This window comes from Rhinopithecus bieti, unplaced genomic scaffold, assembly GCF_001698545.2.
Source record: "Rhinopithecus bieti isolate Rb0 unplaced genomic scaffold, ASM169854v2 scaffold_8307, whole genome shotgun sequence".
Classification (NCBI taxonomy): domain Eukaryota; kingdom Metazoa; phylum Chordata; class Mammalia; order Primates; family Cercopithecidae; genus Rhinopithecus; species Rhinopithecus bieti.
The window spans coordinates 2,346,472-2,366,760 of record NW_016806443.1 but is presented as its reverse complement, the minus strand read 5'-3'; the positions used below and the strand labels follow the sequence as shown (position 1 = coordinate 2,366,760).

Here is a 20,289-nt window from a genome sequence, read left to right as displayed (position 1 = left end):
TATCTGCAATCTTTTGAACCAAAAGAAACATTTATTTGGTAATGAATAGGAAAAACATTTATGGGACTGTACCTACTAAAATTTTAAATATATTGGAGTTCAAACTTTGCCCTTTTCTCACAAATTATAATTTGATTTCCTAGGGGTACTGGCTGTATTATATTAAAGTAAACATTAGATATGATCATAGAAAATAATGATTAGCTAAGTGGGAACTACTTATTACTGTTTATAATACTACATTTCATTTCTAATGTACAATAATTTATAATAAGGCAAATTTTCTACCTCTGCCCTCATTATTGCAGAAATAAGCTCTTAAATGTTTAAATGTCATATCAGAGATAAATCATTCTTTTGTGTTTGGGTATAGAAGTCGATGAATCTTGTGGGATGGTCACTGTCAAGAAATGTAATATCTTGAGAGTGGTCTACAGATAGAGGAAGGGCAGAGGCTTTTGCTAAACAAAAGAAACTCAGCATTAATTCCACATCTGTGGTTTTCTCTCTCTCTGTGTGTATGTGTGTGGGTGCACACACACATGCATGCATGTGTGTGTGCATAAATAACAAATAAGGATGATATGCATGTTTTCAGCTACAAATAGGAGTTTAATTGACAATTTTCTACTTGGTATACATGTGCGTATGGGTCGGATCAGGGACTGATCCCAACACACTCATGTGTGGCTAATTCCCCCACCCCGACTCTACTGTATAAAGAAAGTGCACCGTAAATGGGCCCTTTATGACTTGGAGAAGCTACAGATACCTCAATTCCTTCTTATAAAGAAGGAGAAATGTAGAGACAGGAGTGGGGAGAGTTTGAAAAGATGGTAGAGAGAAGTGTTTGGGTGAAGAGAGATGGATTAGTCTACTGATACAACTGGTGAGTTCATTTGAAAAATAACCGACATGTTGGGGACTTTTATTAATTTTGTTCTGCATGGTTGATGAAGTAATTTCATCTTCACTAAACCTTCTATTAAATCTGCTTTATTCACTAGTGCTTTCATAACTAAACTTTCTATTTTGAGGAGATGCAGTTAAAAGCTGAGCCGGCTCCCAAAGTGAGTGGGGACAAAACAGGTCCTGAAATTGTCTAGATGTGTTTTTTAGTCTGCATCTAGACACAAATAGGTGTACTATCTTTTATTCACATATACTTGATATCAGAAAGCAAATGAGTGCGGAAGAGCAGATAGTTGAGCAGGAGTAGAAGGTATTGTTATGAAATAGATTGATGAATGAAGAGGAAGTTGGACAGTGAGGGAAAGAAGAGGTGTGGAGGAAGCAAAGTATCAACATGTGGGTAGCACTGAGGGACAGTATGCATATACACATGTTTTCCACGCATATCATAGAAGTAAATGCACCGAGTCCATAAAAGAGGAAATGAAGGAAGTGATACTACAAAATAAGAAATCAAAGAAGAAACAACAAAATTATTACATAGGCATTAGACTGAACTATATCTGTGAATAATACATTAAGCAAATGTTTAAAAGATTATACTTTTGATTTTTAACAGAATTATTTTTCTGTACTGTGCCACTTAATTTATGCTACTCCAATTTAAACTGAAATATTTGGAAACTGAATGAACAGTGCCATGTTAGGCAGCCTAGTCAACCAGTACCTGGATTTTAGTTCCTGAATCACCGAGCCGTATGTTCACAATTCGACAAGCTTTTTTTTTTTTTTTTTTTTTTTTTTTTTTTTATCAGTTCTGAGGCATAGCTGGCATGGGGCGAGGGATTAGGCAGTTCTAGATGACTAGGCAGTTAATTCTTAAGCACAGGTGAGTTACTTTAAATAGGTTCACAAAGCATTAAAAAGATCTTGGTGATATCCAGGCTTTTGAACATATTTACATTGTGATAGTACTGTTTGACAGGGATATGATCCTTTTTCTGTAATAAGTCCTTGTGATTTATTGAACATGTCTTCAAAAGTGAACTTTCAGTGGTCTCGATGGTATGCTTCCAGCTGTTCCTTTTCAGCTGTCTCTCTTGACCTCTGCAATGTGCATTTCTGAATGATTTTAGCTTCTTTTAGCTAAAGTGAATTCTGTCTCTTAGAAGGTGCAAATTTTATATTTCTATTCTAATCAATACTTCCTTTCACTGCTTTAATGACCCAAAGACACTTTATTTAAGTCAGCAGCAAACAGGGGCTGATTCACTTTAGTTAAAATCTGGGCTCCCCTCAATCTGAAATCATTTCGTCTCCTAATTTCCTTTTTAGTTTTTCTGTATACACAGCAGGCCATCTGAAAATAAGTAATCAAAGCAAGACCTTTTACTGAGAAAATGAGATAAGCTTATTTCGGAATTCTCTACTTTCTTACTTCTTGAAAAATATCTCCCCTTAAGGTCTTTGAAAAATCTTTAAATAGATGTCTTTCTCTTAAGGTCCACTTCCAATCTGATTTCTCCGAGATTTTCTTAATGTTGAAAGTGGGGAGTTGATGTTTACTTATACCAACTACATGGCAATTCTACTTCCAAAGGGCCTGTTAAAAGATGGAAAACAGATGATGCATATTGTTTGATTATTTGCTGTTCAAGAGTAACTTTGCTGCGACAGACTCATATAAATTGCTGATAAGAATTTAAATTACTACTTCCTTTCAAAGATTAAATTTCCCAGTACATATCTAGAGTTTTTAAAATGTCTTGCCCTTGGATCCAGTACATTCTTTTATAATAATCTATACTAAGGCAAAATTTAAGCATTCAATGATTTGTGAACAAAATCAGCATTGCATCATTATTTATAATAACAAGAGGTCAGAACTATCCAACTGACCTACAAAAGATAAAAGGTTACAAAATATATGGAGTAGGATAATATAAAGGAATATTACTTGGTCACATTTCAAGGTATATGCAATGGCATGGAAAATAGATACAATTGAAGTTTTAGCATAAAATACTATATCAACTGTCAAAGTATTCATAAGTAAAGTCATAGAAAGAAAACATAAATAGAACTCATTGTTAAAAGTGTTGTTTCTACATTGTGAAGTTAATCTCTGTGTGTGTGTGTATATCTGTGTGTGTGTGTGTGTGTCTGTGTTTCTTTGGTTTTATGAGTCTGTAATACTTTTAAGTGAGACAAGTAATTAATATTTTGTAAGAAAATGAAATAACCCCGAGAGGGGAACCCTCCTTTTCCTTCAGGGTAAATCTACTGTAGGTATACTCTTTCTTTCTAGTAATTAATCCTCCTTCTAGCTGCTCTATTTTTCATAACACGTGTCTCTGGATTGTAGTAGTAAATTAGCAACAAGAAAACTAGGTCTCAAAACCATGAAAATGGCTGTCACGTACCCATGATCTTTAATATTAGTATGTACTTTAAAGCACTTTACAGTTTTGAAAGACTCTCCCATAAAGCCACCTTGAAAGTGTTATTTGTAATGTCAGCTGTGTGAAGGCAGAGTTTTGTCTTATTCACCTTTATACCCTAGCATCTATAGTAGTGAAGATGGAGTGCATATTTGCTGAATCAATAAATTAATGTGTTTTGAACATTAGTGGTAAGATGAGATTGCAGAGGACGTAATCTCACATGATACTAACAATGGCCCCCTGAGGAGGATATAGGTTTTATTATCCCCAGTTTATAGGAAACAGAGGCAGAATGATTGATTTGCACAAGATCACAGAACTGGTAAGTGGCAGACATCTATTTGAACCAATTCTCTAGATTAGGACTTAGTTCTTAGTATGATTCTAACAAAAACTTCATGATTTTTTCATTGTCTCACTGTACCTAAAGGCCATGGTGTCACTTAATACATTAGCATTTATCAAGATTTTGTTTTCTATTCAGCATGGAAAAAACCACACGGGCTCAGAACTTACTGTAACATGGCTCATCTTAATTTCTACTCATTTTTCTCACTGTATTTACTGGATTAGCCTATTCTCGTGCTGCTATGAAGAAATACCCAGAACTGGGTAATTTATAAAGAAAAGAGATTTAATTGCCTCACAGTTCCACATGGCTAGGGAGACCTCAGGAAACATACAATCATGGTGGAAGGCACCTCTTCACAGGGTGGTAGGAAAGAGAATGAGTGCAAAGCAGGGGAAACACCACTTATAAACCCATCAACTCTCATAAGACTCACTCACTATCACAGAACAGCATGGGGGAAACTGCTGCCATGATCCAATTACCTCCACCTGGTCCTGCCCTTGACACATGGGTATTATGGAGACTACAACTCAAGGTGAGATTTGGATGGGGACACAGAATCAAAACATATCACTGCCTGTCTTCTTTCTTATCAGGAGTTTTTATGCATTGAAAGAATTTCCTTGGGTAAATTCTGAGTTTTCTGGATAGAATATGGTGAACATGGCCCTTTGGATCCTATGATTCATAGCAATATAAGAAGCCGAAATCCTTTCTAGAGCACTTTTTCTTAGGAAAGCCTTAGGACTTTCTGAACACTTTCAAACATACCTTAAAACAATGTATTTATATTTTTAAAAACCCACAAATTTACAGAAATACAAAAATACACACCTACTATTTTTTTCTCATCTCTGTATCCCAATTATTATGAGTACTAGCCTCTATCAACTCAAAAACTGGCCAAAGAAAGGATGAAAGTTTGAAAATCCAGGAAGTTAAAATGTACCCAGGGCACTACTGTGGTATTCCAGTGCAGTGATGTCCTGGTAGGAACAGAATAAGTCACCTTTCAGGCAGGTGCCCTTTACTCTCACTTGTTGACAATGGCTTATTCTCTGTTTGCATCCGTTTCTGCTTTGCAGCCTCAATCCAGGCAGGAACAAGGGACATGTGGCCCTGGGTGTTATTTGATGTGTGGTGTGTGTGTACTCCCTTCTCTTGATTTGGCTCTGTTCAATGTGAACTAAAGTGCCCTACTGTTCACATCAGGGTAGGAATCCTATTGGCTCTCAGAACCTTCTAGAGTAGCCACTATATGACTTCAATAAAAAAGCATTTGACTTTAACTAATTATAGCCCTGCTCCAGGGTAATTTGTGACCTACATCTCATAGTAAACATTTCTCTCACTCTAACCTTGAAAGGCGACTAAACTGGGACAGTTTTACCCACAGAGTTTAATCAGGTCTCTATTCTAAAGACAAAGTGTTAAGAAACCTGGATAAATTTTGTATATATGTGTTTGTAAATTTTCTTCTTCATAAAATATTTGTCTTTAAAGATAGACTGAAATTTGACCAGATTCTAATTGGATTTACACTCCCTACTTTCCTTGAGAAACACTCTTTTCTACATAGTAATGGGTTGAACTATTTCCCATTCAGGTATTCATTTATCCACTCGGCATGCAGCAAGTATTTCATGAGTGCTTGTTATGTCCCAGGCACAGAATATACAGATGCAAAATACAGATAGGGTCTCTGTTGTCATAGGAAGGGAAAAACATACTAAATAATTAGAGACAAAATTAATAGTTCAGTTCTAATTTTGGAAAAATCAATGAGAGGCACAATGAGAGTGTCTGTGCATGGAATCTGCTTATCTGAGAGCTCTTGGAGGGCTTCCCTGAGAAAATGAAGCTGAGGCTAAGATTTTAAGGATGACTAGGTGCTGACGATGCAAACTGGGGTAGTAGGAGAAGGAACACTCAGGCCAAGAGGAAGTAATATGAAAAGGATAAGGTGGAAAGAAGCTAAGAAAATTCAAAGAACCTTCATAAGGAAGACGGGTGAGACATATCGCCATGTTATGGATCCATTTGTTTTCACTAAAGCTTTTCTAATCAGCTTTTTTACACAAGGCCCTGTGCCATGGGCTGGAGGTGCAACAGAGAGTAGAAACTGCACCCTCTCACAGCTTGTATTTTGGTGGCAATTACAATACTAGAGATAGGTGCTCTAACAAGAGCAGGAAAGAGAAACAACTTCTAACTCAGACTGAGAGGTCAGCAAACTAGAAGTGATGTCAGTGCTGGTACCTGAAGAATGGGAGGCATTAATGAGACATATGTAGTTGTGGAAGTGTGAGGTTGATGGAATGAAGAGTGAATTTGAAGGCCAGAGACTAGAGAGGGGGAGACAAACAGGAAAGATGTATTTGGGGAACTAAAATAAGCATAACTATGAAGATGGAAGTAAAGAGGGATGATGTGAATGTTTCAGTTTCTTCATCTATTACATAAGGCAGTTGGACCACATTTTTTCTAGATCATAGATTTTGTGATACTATTTTAAACCCCTCATGTATACTAGGTAAAGATTGAGAGGTTGTTAATAAGTTTTTGAGGCCACAGAGATAAGCAGTGACAAAGCTCATTTAGTCTGTCAGTTGAATGCACATAAAAGTAACAAAAAACTGCTTTTGATTAGAAGCAATAATACTGACCTGATTTTTTTTTTCACAAAAATTTGAACACTTTTTTATGTAAGAAACTAAACTGGCCTTATTGCAAATATGAATTCTTCCCTCCTTCCACTACTTTTTACTGAAGAGTCTTCATTTTTCTCTTTAGATTGAGCCCAGAGTGGACTCAAGTTCTGCAAGGTGTCCAGGCAGTGCCATGATGACTTGCCACTTGTGTCAGAAGAATAAGTTGATGAAGAATAAGTTGATTGACATTGTGCAGATTTAATAAGCAAGTGGTTGATTTCCTGGGATTTAGAAAGTTGTCAGTTAATGAATAAAACACCAATGTCAGGCTCAGGTAACAGAGAGTGTGCTGTTGCCTTTACCAAGAAGAATTTGGTGACAGATTCCTATTCCCAAAGTGTTCTTTGAAATGGACAACCTTACATGAGCAGATAAAATAGTGTCCTATGTTCAGAATAATTTTAAGTTTTATGAAACCTTTACACAAAAACCTGATTAGTGTGTCATCCGCTCAGACTTATGTATGAAACAGGAACATGTTAGCCAAAATATGGAAATTGCTACTTAGATATCCACTCTACTGGAGATCTAAAAGATAAGTTCCTGAGGGTTTCCCAGGAAGGGACATGAGGAAACTGAGAGAGGAAAAACCAGAGTTAGGTCTCAGTTGAAATCTGACATTGTTCTCTGAAGATACCATCCTAATATACAGCTGTTGCCTAAAATGTTGACCAAAAATTGGGAATTATTACATTTTCAGACACTGAATAACTTTTCAGAAATTACACAGAATATCTCCTTTGACCTAAAAGATATCTTTCACTTGGAAATTCTGGTTATTACACCTTTCACAGGGTGAAAGAAAGATATTTGAGAAAACGAACAAAACTAGAGAGAGTGAAAGGTTAAATTTCTTTAGTATAGAAGTGGGGCAAACTTAGGAAGACATGAATGAAATGAATACAATTATGGGCAACAATTTAGCCTGGGTTTAGAAACTGCTGACCCAATTGCATATAGTGTACCCTTGAAATTTGAGTAAAGGAAGATTACGACAATTACATTGAACAGAAATACCACTAGGGTATAATGGACTTTGCAACCTATTTGAAGAGGTCATGGAGATAGTACACAGAAATGGAAAAGTTTTCAGTGCTACTTAAGTATGAGCTGAGAAACATACAATATTTCTGTTGGCATCATATCATATCTTCTGTCATCATAAGTCTTACGGTCCTCTTGGACACAGGCTGTATGCTCCAGTGAACAATGACCTAATCCCTGTTGGTCATTGTTTCTGTCCCAGTGACCCTATGTTGCTTAGCACATTCATTGACCTGCTCAATCAATATGTCTTGATGATCATTAGGGATTTTAATTATACAGGGTAATGATTTCTTGTTCTTGCTCTATTATCACACTAATGATAAATGCTATCCTTAATTGACCACATGCTCTTGTATCATATTCTGTTCTCAGTAGATTTTATAGAATAAGTTTAATTTGGATATAAACTCTGTGGTTACTATCATATGCTATGATACTTTTCATATGCCTATGGAAAGATTAGTAATCTAAGAAACAAATACATTAATTAACTTTCTCAGTGTCTCACAGTAACTTAATGATGTGGCCAGGGTTTAAACTTCAGCAGTCTGACTCCAGAGCTTGTACTTAACCAGTCTATTTCTACCGCTACTATGGACCAAATTGGAGAAGTGGCTCAGAAATATTTAGCAATATCCACTCACTTGCTAGCCCAGTGACTCTGACCATTTTTGTCTTTGGAGCCAAATTAGATGTGTTCTATTCTATATTGCACACTCCTGTTAGGAAAAGAGAAGTGGAAAGATGATTGAATTTCTGAAAAAGAATGGAGTCTTTTGATTGAAATCCTGAATGTTTTACTTTCCTACAGCCTATGTTGACACATTCCATTTGTTTTACACCAAACTAGGAGTTCCTGTAGGCAAAGCTTCAGAGAGAGTACATATGGTTTATAGCTGGTTCTTCCTACATAGATAGGTGGCCAAATACATAAGCAAAGGGCCGACCTGGAGTGGAACCACTTTGGCATTGTTTGCTCAGAAAATATACTACTAAAGAGTCCCACAGAGAGGGAGTGGGGGAAATGAGGTGCCAAGCAGAGCTCTCATAGCTTTCCATTGAGCAGTGACCTGGGTAATTTACTAAGAGATGTCTGCTGTATATCTATTTTCTAAGCAGGACCGCAAGTCAATATCTTGCCTATCAAGCAAAGGCAACCAGTAAGATAACAGGCATTTATAGAATTAATACAGAAGCAGGCTATGTTCCTCCTGCCCTCTCTCACAGGTACTCTTCTGGCAAAAGCAGACAGACAGACAGACAGACACACACACACACACACACACACACGCACACATAGTTTTTTCTCAATTTACCAAGAGAACTGCCAAGAGCAAGCAACTTGCGTATCAATCTGATTTTTTCTTTCCTGGTCAATTATAAGAAATGTGGCTATTTCTTCCCTGCAATTTAATAACTTGACATTTTTCTCTTTCTCTCTCTCTTTTTTGTAATCACAGCAGAATCTAAGAAGAAGAAAAAGGAAGGCAAGAAACAGGAGAAGATGCTGGATTAAAAGATGTCACCTGTGGAATATAAAAAGGACATCAGCAAACAGGATCAGTTAACTATTGCATTTATATGTACCGTAGGCTTTTATTCAAAATTATCTATAGCTAAGTACACAATAAGCAAAACAAAAGAAAAGAAAATTTTGTAGTAGTGTTTTTTAAATGTATACTATAGTACCACTAGGGGCTTATAATAAAGGACTGTAATCTTATTTAGGAAGTTGACTTATAGTACATGATAAATGATAGACAATTGAGGTAAGTTTTTTGAAGTTATGTGACATTTTACATTAAGTTTTTTTTACAGTTTTTGGGCAACAATTTAAATGTTATGACTATGTAAACTACTTCTCTTGTTAGGTAATTTTTTTCACCTAGACTTTTTTCCCAATTGAGAAAAATATATACTAAACAAAATAGCAATAAAACATAATCACTCTATTTGAAGAAACTATCTTGTTTTCTGCCAATAGATTTTTTAAAATGTAGTCAGCACAATGGGGGTGGGGAAGCAGAGCATGCCCTAGTGCAACGTTGACTTTTTTTTTTTAAAAGAAAACATTAAAATATAAAATTCTTTCACTTTGGCAGAAGAATTTGTTTTCTTGATGAAATTATTTTTCCATCTGAGGAAAAAAATACTAGGAAAATAAATCAAGGTAATGCTGAAAAAAATTTGCTTTTGTGTTCAATAATGTGATTTTTGTAACCCTACTCCTTTAGTCATTTATACTCCCCCAGTCAACTTATTAGCACAGAGAAATTGTCATACAAACTAGCTAAGTCACTCTTGGGCACAAATGTCACACAGTTTTTTTTGTACTTTCTATCAGTAATTAATAGGTTAAATTGGTACTACTGAATTCAACAAAAGTTTCACAATAGTCTAGGGTTTGGTGGAGCAGGAAAACGCTCTTACAGTGGATATATTTGGGTTCGCACCAGTCCAAATCAGGATCACTGTAATGATGTGCAAAATAGTAGTTTGGGCTTAGTTTCCATAAACCAAAAATTTTCACTTTTTTACATGCCATGAGTGCCAAAGGCAATCTGTATAACTTCCTTATCTGTTGGTCTCTAAGCACAATTTTTAAGTAAACAAGTCTGTTCTCCCATTATTCAGGGAATAATAGAAAATTCTCTGGGATTATCTTTAAAGTGTTTCTCTTGACATACTCTTTAATTCTAAAGTGATAAGACTCAATAAACAAACACCAATCTACCAAGATAATTGCTAAGTCCGTTTTGGGAAATGATGATTTCAGCCTAACCTGGGCTAACTATAAAATACACAATTACATGCTGGTCTAATGATGCAGCCAAAGGGTCTTAGCAGCTAAACTACTTTTGCCGTCTAGCCTATGACTGTACTTGAGCTAGGAATGTTGAGCAGATCCATTTCTCCCTTCTACATCAAAGCCACCTGTCAGTGGGGAATAGAAAAAAAGGATGAACTTCCAGGCATTTTATGGACTGGTGCTTAATAAAAAGAGTGCCTTGTAAAGTGCAAATGATAGAAACATGAATAGTAAATGTAGTCCTTTTATAAGCTGACCTTAATTGGAAAAAGTACTCATGGGGACGGATGGAAGAGAAGAAAGAAAGGCAGTGTCTTGAATGGATTTTTTGACAGCAAAGTTCCAAAAGGATGGGAGGATGGAAGAGCCTATTGCAAATTTTGATAACCTCTCAGCTAATGTTGCTCCTCTAACACATTTAGCCAAAAGCAGCAGCCCATGAATCAGTAATGAGTTAAGGTGAACTAGAACTAAATCTCCCAAGGGAAAAACAGTCCTGTAAATAACTGTGGCACACTCCTTTATTCACAGGGCATGGCAGGAAGCCAAAAGTGAAAGATTTCTCTGCTGTGTCAACTATGATACTTAGCAAGCCCTAGAATAGCTCCCTGATTCTCCCCTAAAGCAAAGATTGGTATGCTAAGCTCCCTTATATAGAGTGTGAAATTCAACATCCCTTAAGTCTCAAGAATTATTCTACCCCAGTCTCAGCTTTAAACATCTTGTTAATCACACTGAAGTGTTGAAACATAAATGCAAAAGGACAAGCTCTCCACATCTCTGATTCTCACAAATAGGAAAAAATAGACCGTCATCGGGCACTTCACAGTGTTCTCGAGCAAGCTCTCTGTTCTGGGCTTTATAAACTTCACCTTAAAGTTCATTAAGCCTTGAAGAAGGGAAGGAAAATGTAAAGAAGTCATCTGTGTTCCTTTAAATGGCCTTAGGGGGAAGACAAACTTTCTGTCCAATAATTGAGAGGGTAAAAGCAACTTTACCAAGATGCAGGCAAAACAAATCTTCCCTGATGAGAAAGTGTCCTCATTCAGCTCAGAGTTGGTATCTCTCACACTTGTTCTCTGATAGACTTTCTAATTTATTCAGGATATATGAATGCCGTCACATTCTTCTATATATAGGTTGTGAAGAAGAGGATCTTGGATAGACATTTTGACTTCATATATTCCTGGAATGACATATTAATATCTTCTTAACTTAGTAGAAGTGGAACTCAACCAGAGTTTAAAGCTCTAAATATTTTTTAAGAGAATTTCTCCTAAATTGGGAAGATGTGGGTATGAAAAAAATTGAATAATTTACGTTTGACCATGAGAAATCTTATTGCAGAAATAAAGGCCTATATTTCTTTTCCATTGAGGAGCACATGATACTTCTTTAAGCAATAAGATGATACAGATCTTTTTTTTTTTTTCTGTAACATCTATTGGCTTCCATAATTCTGAAATCTAATGGAATTATATATAATTTCCTTAGCTGAATAACAGAGTAAATAGGCATAGAAAGCCACTGAAAAAGGAAATAGAGAATACTGTCTTTAGCAAATTGAATTATTTTAAATGTAGTTTCCAAAATATAAAATTAGAACTTTATCTACATTGAGTCGTGGGGTTTTCTAATAGAGTGAAGCAAAGGGACTTTCTTTTCATTAACCTCTCCAAAAATAATGAGGCAGATCAATATCCTTGCATATAGAATATCAAAGCATTCAAGCTACTTTTTAAACAGTGGTAAGAGTCTTGGAATATATTAATATAAGAAGAAAAGGGCATAATGTTATTCTAAGCATTCAGCAAGGAATGCCTGCTTCAAAATTTGCACTCTGTTTTTTACCAGAAATAAAATATATGGAGCATTTTTAATCAGAGGAAAACATGTCTTACTCTTAGAAACTCACCTGTCCTCTACTGTTTCTGTTCTTCCCAATCCTTTGTTCTTCTAAGCAGAGAAACAAAGGGAAAGTAAAAATGCTTCATCCTGTTGGGGTCACAAGTAAAATAATGTAATTCGTAAGCATTCCAGTACTCATTAGAAAAGCAGACCTACTTTAAAACTATTATTATTTAAAAGAAAATAAAGAATTAGCTCCCAACATTTAATTTTGTAAAGCCATTTTTTAAAAAAAGAACGAAACCATGACAGGTAGAACATTGATGTATTTCTTACACATGTATCTATTACAATGATTGTATTAAGTTACTCATGGGGTTGGCTAAAGAGGTTTATATGTAGATTATCACTTCATATTTTCTTTTGTTCTTTGAAAATGTGCATGGAAGCCATATTAAACCTTATTAGAGAATGAAAACATGAAAAATCTTGACCATCCTATCCCTGAACTCCTGGGATAACTTAGAGAACACACAGAGATTGTATCCACACATTCAACTTGCTTTTAGTGGAGATACAGATGTTACATAAGATAAATAATCACAGAGAATAATTTTTTCCCTTTTTTGATTGTTTGATTGTCAGATCCATCAAACATAGGGCAAACCTTCAATTATCTTTGTTTATGAGATTCTTGGATAATTACATGAATGCATCCCTTACTGTGAATAATCAACAGATTGAAATATTGGCAATGAATGACATGAATTTTAGACTTCTAAATCCTAAAAGTTGCATGCTTTTAAGGTAGTCATTTTTGCCTGATAATCTTTCTGTTAAAAAAAAAAAAAGATACCACACTATTTTTTAAAGAACGTGAATGTAAATTAAACTGCTCTTGAAGACTTATTCCTGTCACCATGAGTATCAGGTTATTATTTTTTGTTATCATGGCAGTTGTAGTTGTAAATATTTTCTTGTGTGTTCCTCATGGATCATAGGATTGAATGAATACTCCACCAGGATGTAACCTTGAACTCAATTTGAGGGAGTAAAAAACTAGCAACAAGACCCTTCAGAACGAATGTATCTTCTTTTAAATTTTGTCTCTTAATGAAGATGGAATAAAGTATATACTACTCTCTGAGCTATTGGATAGTATCACGTGGTGACTTTTATAAAGGAATATACAATTAAATTTCAGGATTAAGCAAACATTTTTTTCCTGGCCTTTTAGAAAAAATAATCCTTGCTGTCCTTATCCTTGGACTTGTCAGATATATTCAAGCATTATCTATTATTTCTACATCAGCAACCACTGGTATTATAAGCAATCTCTGCCTTTTTCAACCTACATTTTGTCTCACTTGTATTTCACATGTTGATTGGATATGAAGGAGCACTACTAAGCATTGATCATTTTGAGAACAAATAGAAATTATTAGTTATCATAATAAAACTTCTCTAATAGAAAAATGTACCATCATTGTTTGTAAATTAGCATTTTTGTTTTAATGCCATACCCGTCCCTTCTCTTCCCTTCCCTTCCCTTCCCTTCTCTTCCCTTCTTTTCCCTTCCCCTCTCTCTCTCTCTCTCTCTGTCTCTCTCTCTCTCTCACCATGATTGTATTTCTGGTATCTTCTCTCTCCTTATACTTCTTTGTGCACAGAAGAAGTATATAGCACTCCTGGTTATTAAGAAGTAAATAGTCCTTTGATTAAACTCTTTATTTGAGCATGCCATCTATTACCTGCTAGGACTGTGACTGACATAGGAGTGTGATTTACTTTGAAACTCTAAAATATTCTGCTAATTATGTTTTTGGGGGTCTTTCCGGTAAAAGTGAAGCACCGTGCCTACCAAGGAAAAGAAATCCTTCCTCACGTGTTTTGCTTTTAAGATTAGTAAGTCCACATCAACTCAGAATTAATTGCCCCCTCCTGACCTGATTAGCAGAGTTTCTCCACTTCCTGCTAGGATAAAAGAGCTTATTTTGATGGAAACTTCAGTTGAACTTCTAGCATTCTAGATTTCAAGCTTTCCAGAATCATTGGATCTGCCAGGTCACACAAGACAAGTGGAAAATCTGCTTTTACCAACTGTAGTGCCTGCTTCTGATTTGGGACTCATTCAAGTGTGTAGCTTTTCAGATACAGGTAAGTAGGGCAATTAGGACTCCAAATACTGCATATGTTCCCTCCAAAATCCAAGGGGGGCTATGAGATAATGTACTTCCTTTCCATTGTTAGGGTTTGTAAAGTCCATAATTTGTTCTTCATTTTGAAGGGAATATCTTCACATGTCCCCGCTCATTGTACCCAGGAAAATTTACTATGGTGACTGGTATTGTGAGTGATAACATGAATTTTGAATATACAAATGAAACTTTTCCATTTAAAGGAACTGAATTGCAGGAAGATACTTCTTTAACACCCAATCCTATAAACTTTATATTACATCTGAGTATAATATTAGATATACTCCTAGATTTACCTTTTGGTTAGCAGGGGCATGAAGATCCTCATGACAGTTAAGGAAGACTAGATGAGGAAGATGCATAATCATAAATTAGCATACTTCACATATGCTCTTTGAAAAGGGTAGCCATAAGTATATGAGAAAAGACCTACTAGCAAAATATTTAGAATTTGTAAAGAGGTTTCAGTATTCATCTAGGGGAAGAAAACATCAAAGATCTATAACAGAATCATAATGTTTGTCCTGGAGAGCAAATTACTATGACTCTTCACTTTGGGCATTTTACTTTTGCCATCACTAAAAAAAGAAACGTTAAAACCCGCAATTGCTTTTGCACCAACCAAATAAATATGAAGTTCTGTTGACTATTGTGAAGCAGTCTTCATTTGTAACAAGCTTCTTTCTTTTTGCAAGATTTAACTCCTGCCATTTGCACATTATCTTACCAATCCATCTGGAATATTTATTCTTTCCAACTTAAGTCATATCAGCATGTTGCTGTAAATGCTGTAAAACTTTATAATATCTGGAAGTACGTTGAGGAAGTCAATGAATTAGATTGTGACATGGAGTCAAAACAATGGTGTTTTCTGTGTCTAGGGTAAAAGTGAAGTACCATGCCCACCAAGCAAAAGAAATCCTTCCTCATGTGATGTGCTTTTAAGATTAGCAAGCCCACATCAACTCAGAAATTAATTGCCCCCTCCTGTCCTGATTAGCAGAGTTTCTCCACTTCCAGCTAGCATAAAAGAACTTATTTTGATGGAAACTTCAGTTGAATTTCTAGCATTCAAGATTTCAAGCTTTCCAGACCAAAAGAGAATAACCAATAATGGAAATTCTTTCTGATTCATTTAGAGAATCATCACTCTATTGTCTCATAGTAAAGATGAAGGGAGAGATTCTGAGGTGTACTCAAGAGAAAGAATGGGCAAGATGTGAGTAATTGCTCTTACCTAGCATGCCTGAATTCTTTGACTGACTTTTCTTTACAATAAGATTAAATTTCTCTGGCCATCCAAGGCATTTTTTTGTTTAGCAATATTTGGGTTTGGTTTTCATTAATTGAATGAGGAAACTTGACTAGAGGAAATTGAATTCAGACTTTCTGGTGAATTCATCCTTCTCAAGAAATTATAACATATCCCAAATAATATTCTATCTTCTTAGAAATTTCATTCTCCAAAGTCTACTTGAACAAATACAATTCTATGTTAATTATATAGACTATGGTGATTAATTCATGAAAAATCTCTTTGGGTATATTTCCTTTTCCAAATTCTGATTATGCATTTCACTCCATAGACTACTATTACTAGTTTAAATTCATTAACTAATCCATGGTTTCCTTTAGTTAACATGTTTATTAAATGCTCAACACTTCATAGATTCTGGGAATGCAGCAAAGAACAAAATTGACAAAAATCCGTGTTCATGGAGTTTACATTTCTGTGGGGGACACAGAAGGGAGTAGAGCTTTGTTTATCTACTGCTGCATGAAAAACCACCTAATGGTTTCAAACAACAATCATCTTATGACTCCCTGATTCTCCCAGTGGTTTGACCAGACTTCTTGGGGTAGTTCTTTTGCTTTATGAAATGTCAGCTTGAGGGGCTGGTATGTATCCATCACATGTCTAACTTCTTCGTGGAAATAGTTGAAAATTGGACTCGGGTGGGATACTGAATGGCTAGGTCTCTTTCTTTCTCCATGTAGTCTCAAAGCTTCACTCTTCCCACAAGGCATCAATCTCTCTCTCCATGGTCTGTCTGTCAGGGTAACCAACCATTTTATGTGGCAGCATAGAACTCTCCAAATCACACAATTGGAAGCCATCAAACCTTCTTCAGGTTTAGGCCAGGAACTGACCCCACACTATTTCTGCCACATTTTAATAATTAAATCAGTCCCAGGTCCAGCCTAGATTTTAGGAGAGTCGACTATGCAAGAAAGTGAATCTTGGGAGGTATAGTTAATCAGAGGACAAGTTTGGGAACAAAGTATACAAAAAAGTAAAATGTATGTTGGATGATGGTAAATTCAATAGAAAGAAAGCAGGGAAGAGTAGTGCATAGTGTTGGGCAGGGGTTGGAATTTTAAATGCAGTAACCAGGCAAGGCCTCCTGAAGCAGGCAACATGCCAGTGTTCAAAAGCCTGGGGGAGGCAAGGGAGTAACTCATGCGGTTACCTGGGAAAAAGAACATTTCAAGCAGAGAGAGCCATGAGGGCAGTGAGTACAAAAGCTGTGAGATGAAAGTTTCTAGCAAATTCCAGGAATAACAAGGAGCTGGTGAATGAAGTAAAGAAAGCAAAGGAAAAAAGGAGGAAGAGATCATCAGAGCAATGAGAAATGAGGCCCCACTGAGGTTTGGGTGTTAAAGGAATCATTTTATTTTTCTTGTGAGAGACACTGCGTCCTCAAGCAAGGGATTCAAAGTAGGAATGTTGAGGAGAGGTTTGGTGGTTCAGGTTTTCTGGTTCCTAAAATCCTCACTAATAAAACTCCTAAACTGCTTATATCCCATTATTATCCTCAAGATTCATGTAAGATATGTGTCAATTCACCTTATCAAATTTAACAAGCGATGTGATTCATTTCTGAATTTGGTTTTCATCAGCCTCCATCCTATAACAGCTGTCAAAAGAGAGACGTAGGGCATGGCGACAGGAAGGCTCTAGATTTTAGTCCATGCCTCAAGTTGAAAAATTTAACATTGAGCTCATCATTTTCTCAGTTTAATTTATCCAACTATTGCAACAACTACTAGTTCAGAAGAATTTCATCCTTAGTATCCCAGGCAGTCCAGTCAATAACATTATTTACCAGCTCTCCACTATATATCAATAGTCTCTTAATTTCTCAGCTTAAAATACTAATAGCAGTTCTATGGCTTTTTTATGACATATAGCTCAATAATTAATTCCATTCTCCACCCTTATACTTTTTTATTGATTTTTTTACTGCAAGCAATAGAAACTACTCTTCTCAGACTGAAGTGTGTGTGTGTGTGTGTGTGTGTGTGTGTAAAGAATTTTCCTAAAAGGATATTAGGTGGCTCACAGAATTGAGTAGAGAGTCGAGGGAGGGATAGAAGATCAGGAACACTGAGAAAGATAAACGACACATGTACTCTGAGCATCTCAGCAATTCAAGAATTTCTCACATGACTCAGTTCCAATCAGTTTTGGTCCCTACATGTCTTTGCATTCTTGGGATATTCCTCCCGAGAAAGCAACTCTGGTTGGCCTAACTTGGACTGTGTGACACCCCTGTTGTCAAAACTTGATGGTCTTCAGATTGCCAGCTGTATTAGTCTGTTCTCACGCCGCTAATAAAGACATACCCAAGACTATGTAATTCATAAAGGAAAGATGTTTAATGGACTCACACCACATGGCTGGGGAGTCCTCACAATCATGGCAGAAGGCAAAGGAGAAGGAAAGGCACACCTTACAAGGTGGAAGGCAAGAGAGCATGTGCAGGGGAACTCCCTTTTATGAAACCATCAGATCTCGTGAGACTTATTCACTATCAGTAGAAGAGCACGGGAAAACCCATCCCCATGATTCAATTACCTCCCACCAAGTCCCTCCCACAATACATGGAGATTATTATAATAAAGGTGATATTTGGGTGGGGACACAGAGCCAAACCAATCAGCAGCCCATCAGAATCATACAGAAATGAAGTAAGTAGGGCAATTATTCAAAGAAAGGCACACCTGTAGAAATAGAAATGAAATATTAACAATGAAGTATTAACATATTAAACATTTAAATTATTTTAAATATTCAATATTAAAATATTGAACAAAAAGAAATAGTGGGAAGTACACATTGACATGAGTCAATGTCTGTCCTGTACAGAAATGTGAATGCAAAGAAAAGGATCTTATTAGGCAAGGAAGAGTTATTAGTATTTCTACTAAGACTGAAGTGAGTGACAGTGTTTACACTTGAAGAATTTTAGTCTGTCACCTGGAAGTGGCTTATAATATAAATTTGAATAGTGAAGCACTTAAGATGGGAAGGCAATTTAGGAAGTTATTGGAATTTTCCAACTGAGAAATAATGAAGGCCATTTGGATCTGTCATAGATTTTGCCTCTGGCCACCCAATTATTTTCTCACTTGATTATTGCTTTTTCTCTGCTTCCATCACTGTTGCCATACTATTTTCTTTGTGATCCAAGGAGATCTGACTTAATAACACATTTTTGCTGCATGCATTGTGGGCCTAATGTCATACAAAGTGGTTACTGCTCAGAGAGTAAAGCCGATTTCGAGAGCTGACAAGTTGTCATAAACTTCCTGGTGTCCTGCTTCCATATCCCTCCATGCCCATTAACATAAATCAGGTCACCAAGACCAGAAGACTCAGTCACAACATAAGCTTTGTGAACCATCCTATCCTCGGTTATTTAAAATGATCTGATTTAATGGAAAATTCAGCATCAAGCCAGTCTTACTTCTGTCATGCTCACATTGTGCCCCAGGTATAAGAATTAGGGACATGTCTTATACCTGAGAGAGTTTCCAGCTTATTACCCTTTTCTACTGTCTTTAATTAACTTTCTTATATTCGGCCCAGTATTCTGTTTTTTTTTTTTTTTTTTTTTTTGAGACGGAGTTTTGCTCTGTCGCTAAAGTGCAGAGGCATGATCTCGGCTCATTGCAACCTCCTACTCCCTGGTTCAAACTCAGCCCAGTATTCTAATCCTTAGAAGACTGGACTCTGTTTCTTCTTTTAATTGCCCTCCCCTCAAGTACCATCACCAACTCAGGGGCAGGTTTGTTCTGAATCCCTTACCAGCTCTGGACAGACTTGTGTGATGCAAATTGTATCTCCAGGTTTTAAGGTATATCTCTGCTGTATTTTTGTCTGATCTTAGAGTACCCGCTGCCATGTTCTCTGGGTTACGTTTTACTTCTTGTTGGACTTCCTTGATATCAGCCTCTGGGCAATTTCTGGCCACTCCTCCTATATCTTCTAGGTGCTGGGTTCTGGGTTCTGTCTGCTCTGCTGATCTTTCCTCCTACAGTACTGTCTGAAACTCTGTCTCCTCCTTCCTAACCTACCTTTCTTTTCCTCCCTTTTGGCAACTTTCATCCATTTGTGGAGCTCCCTACTTCCAAATATAAGCTGTTCTGAATCTTCCCTAACATCTTGAAGTTATCTCCTTCATCTTCAGTTGTGTGCTGAGATAGGGAATTTACTTTAATAGAATGAAAATGGACAAAAGAGAGAGTAAAGAAAAAATAGAAAAAGGGGATGTAAAAAATTATTAATCTTGTCCACACATACAACAATAGGAACTATTTACCTAAGAATCCTAGAGATACATAATACTTATTAATAGCTTGAGTTCAATGGAGACATTTGAAGAACTAATTTGATAGAGAGAGTGGTGGCAGTTGCTAAAACCAAAATGCTAGTTGTAACAACGAGTTCTGAGCAATTTTTGCTCCATGACCCACTTTGGCAGTCTGGAAAAACCTACGTGTTCCTTCACAGAATAGTGTTTTTAAATGCTAGAGATAAATTATATTGGATTATAAATGATTTCAATGACATCGAAATAGAGTTGTCACCATATTAAGAAAACAAATTTTTGATAAGGAAATATTTTGCTTCACTATTAACATATTAAACGACAGGGTCTAGAATTACTGAAAGTAGGGATAC

The 20,289-nt window shown here is 36.2% G+C and overlaps 1 protein-coding gene across 2 annotated transcripts in view; it reads left to right on the top strand.

Moving 5' to 3' along the window:
- PTN (pleiotrophin) overlaps positions 1-9,652 on the top strand; it is a 111,674-nt gene extending 102,022 nt beyond the window's left edge. Inside the window, exon 5 of one of the 2 annotated variants that reach the window (XM_017876518.1) lies at positions 8,930-9,652. In XM_017876518.1, coding sequence (XP_017732007.1) covers positions 8,930-8,982 — 53 coding nt within the window. In that variant the 3' untranslated portion in view covers positions 8,983-9,652. Of the gene's footprint in view, positions 1-8,926 lie in introns of both variants that reach the window. The other variant, XM_017876517.1, reaches the window with a different exon arrangement.
- Positions 9,653-20,289: the final 10,637 nt, after the last annotated feature.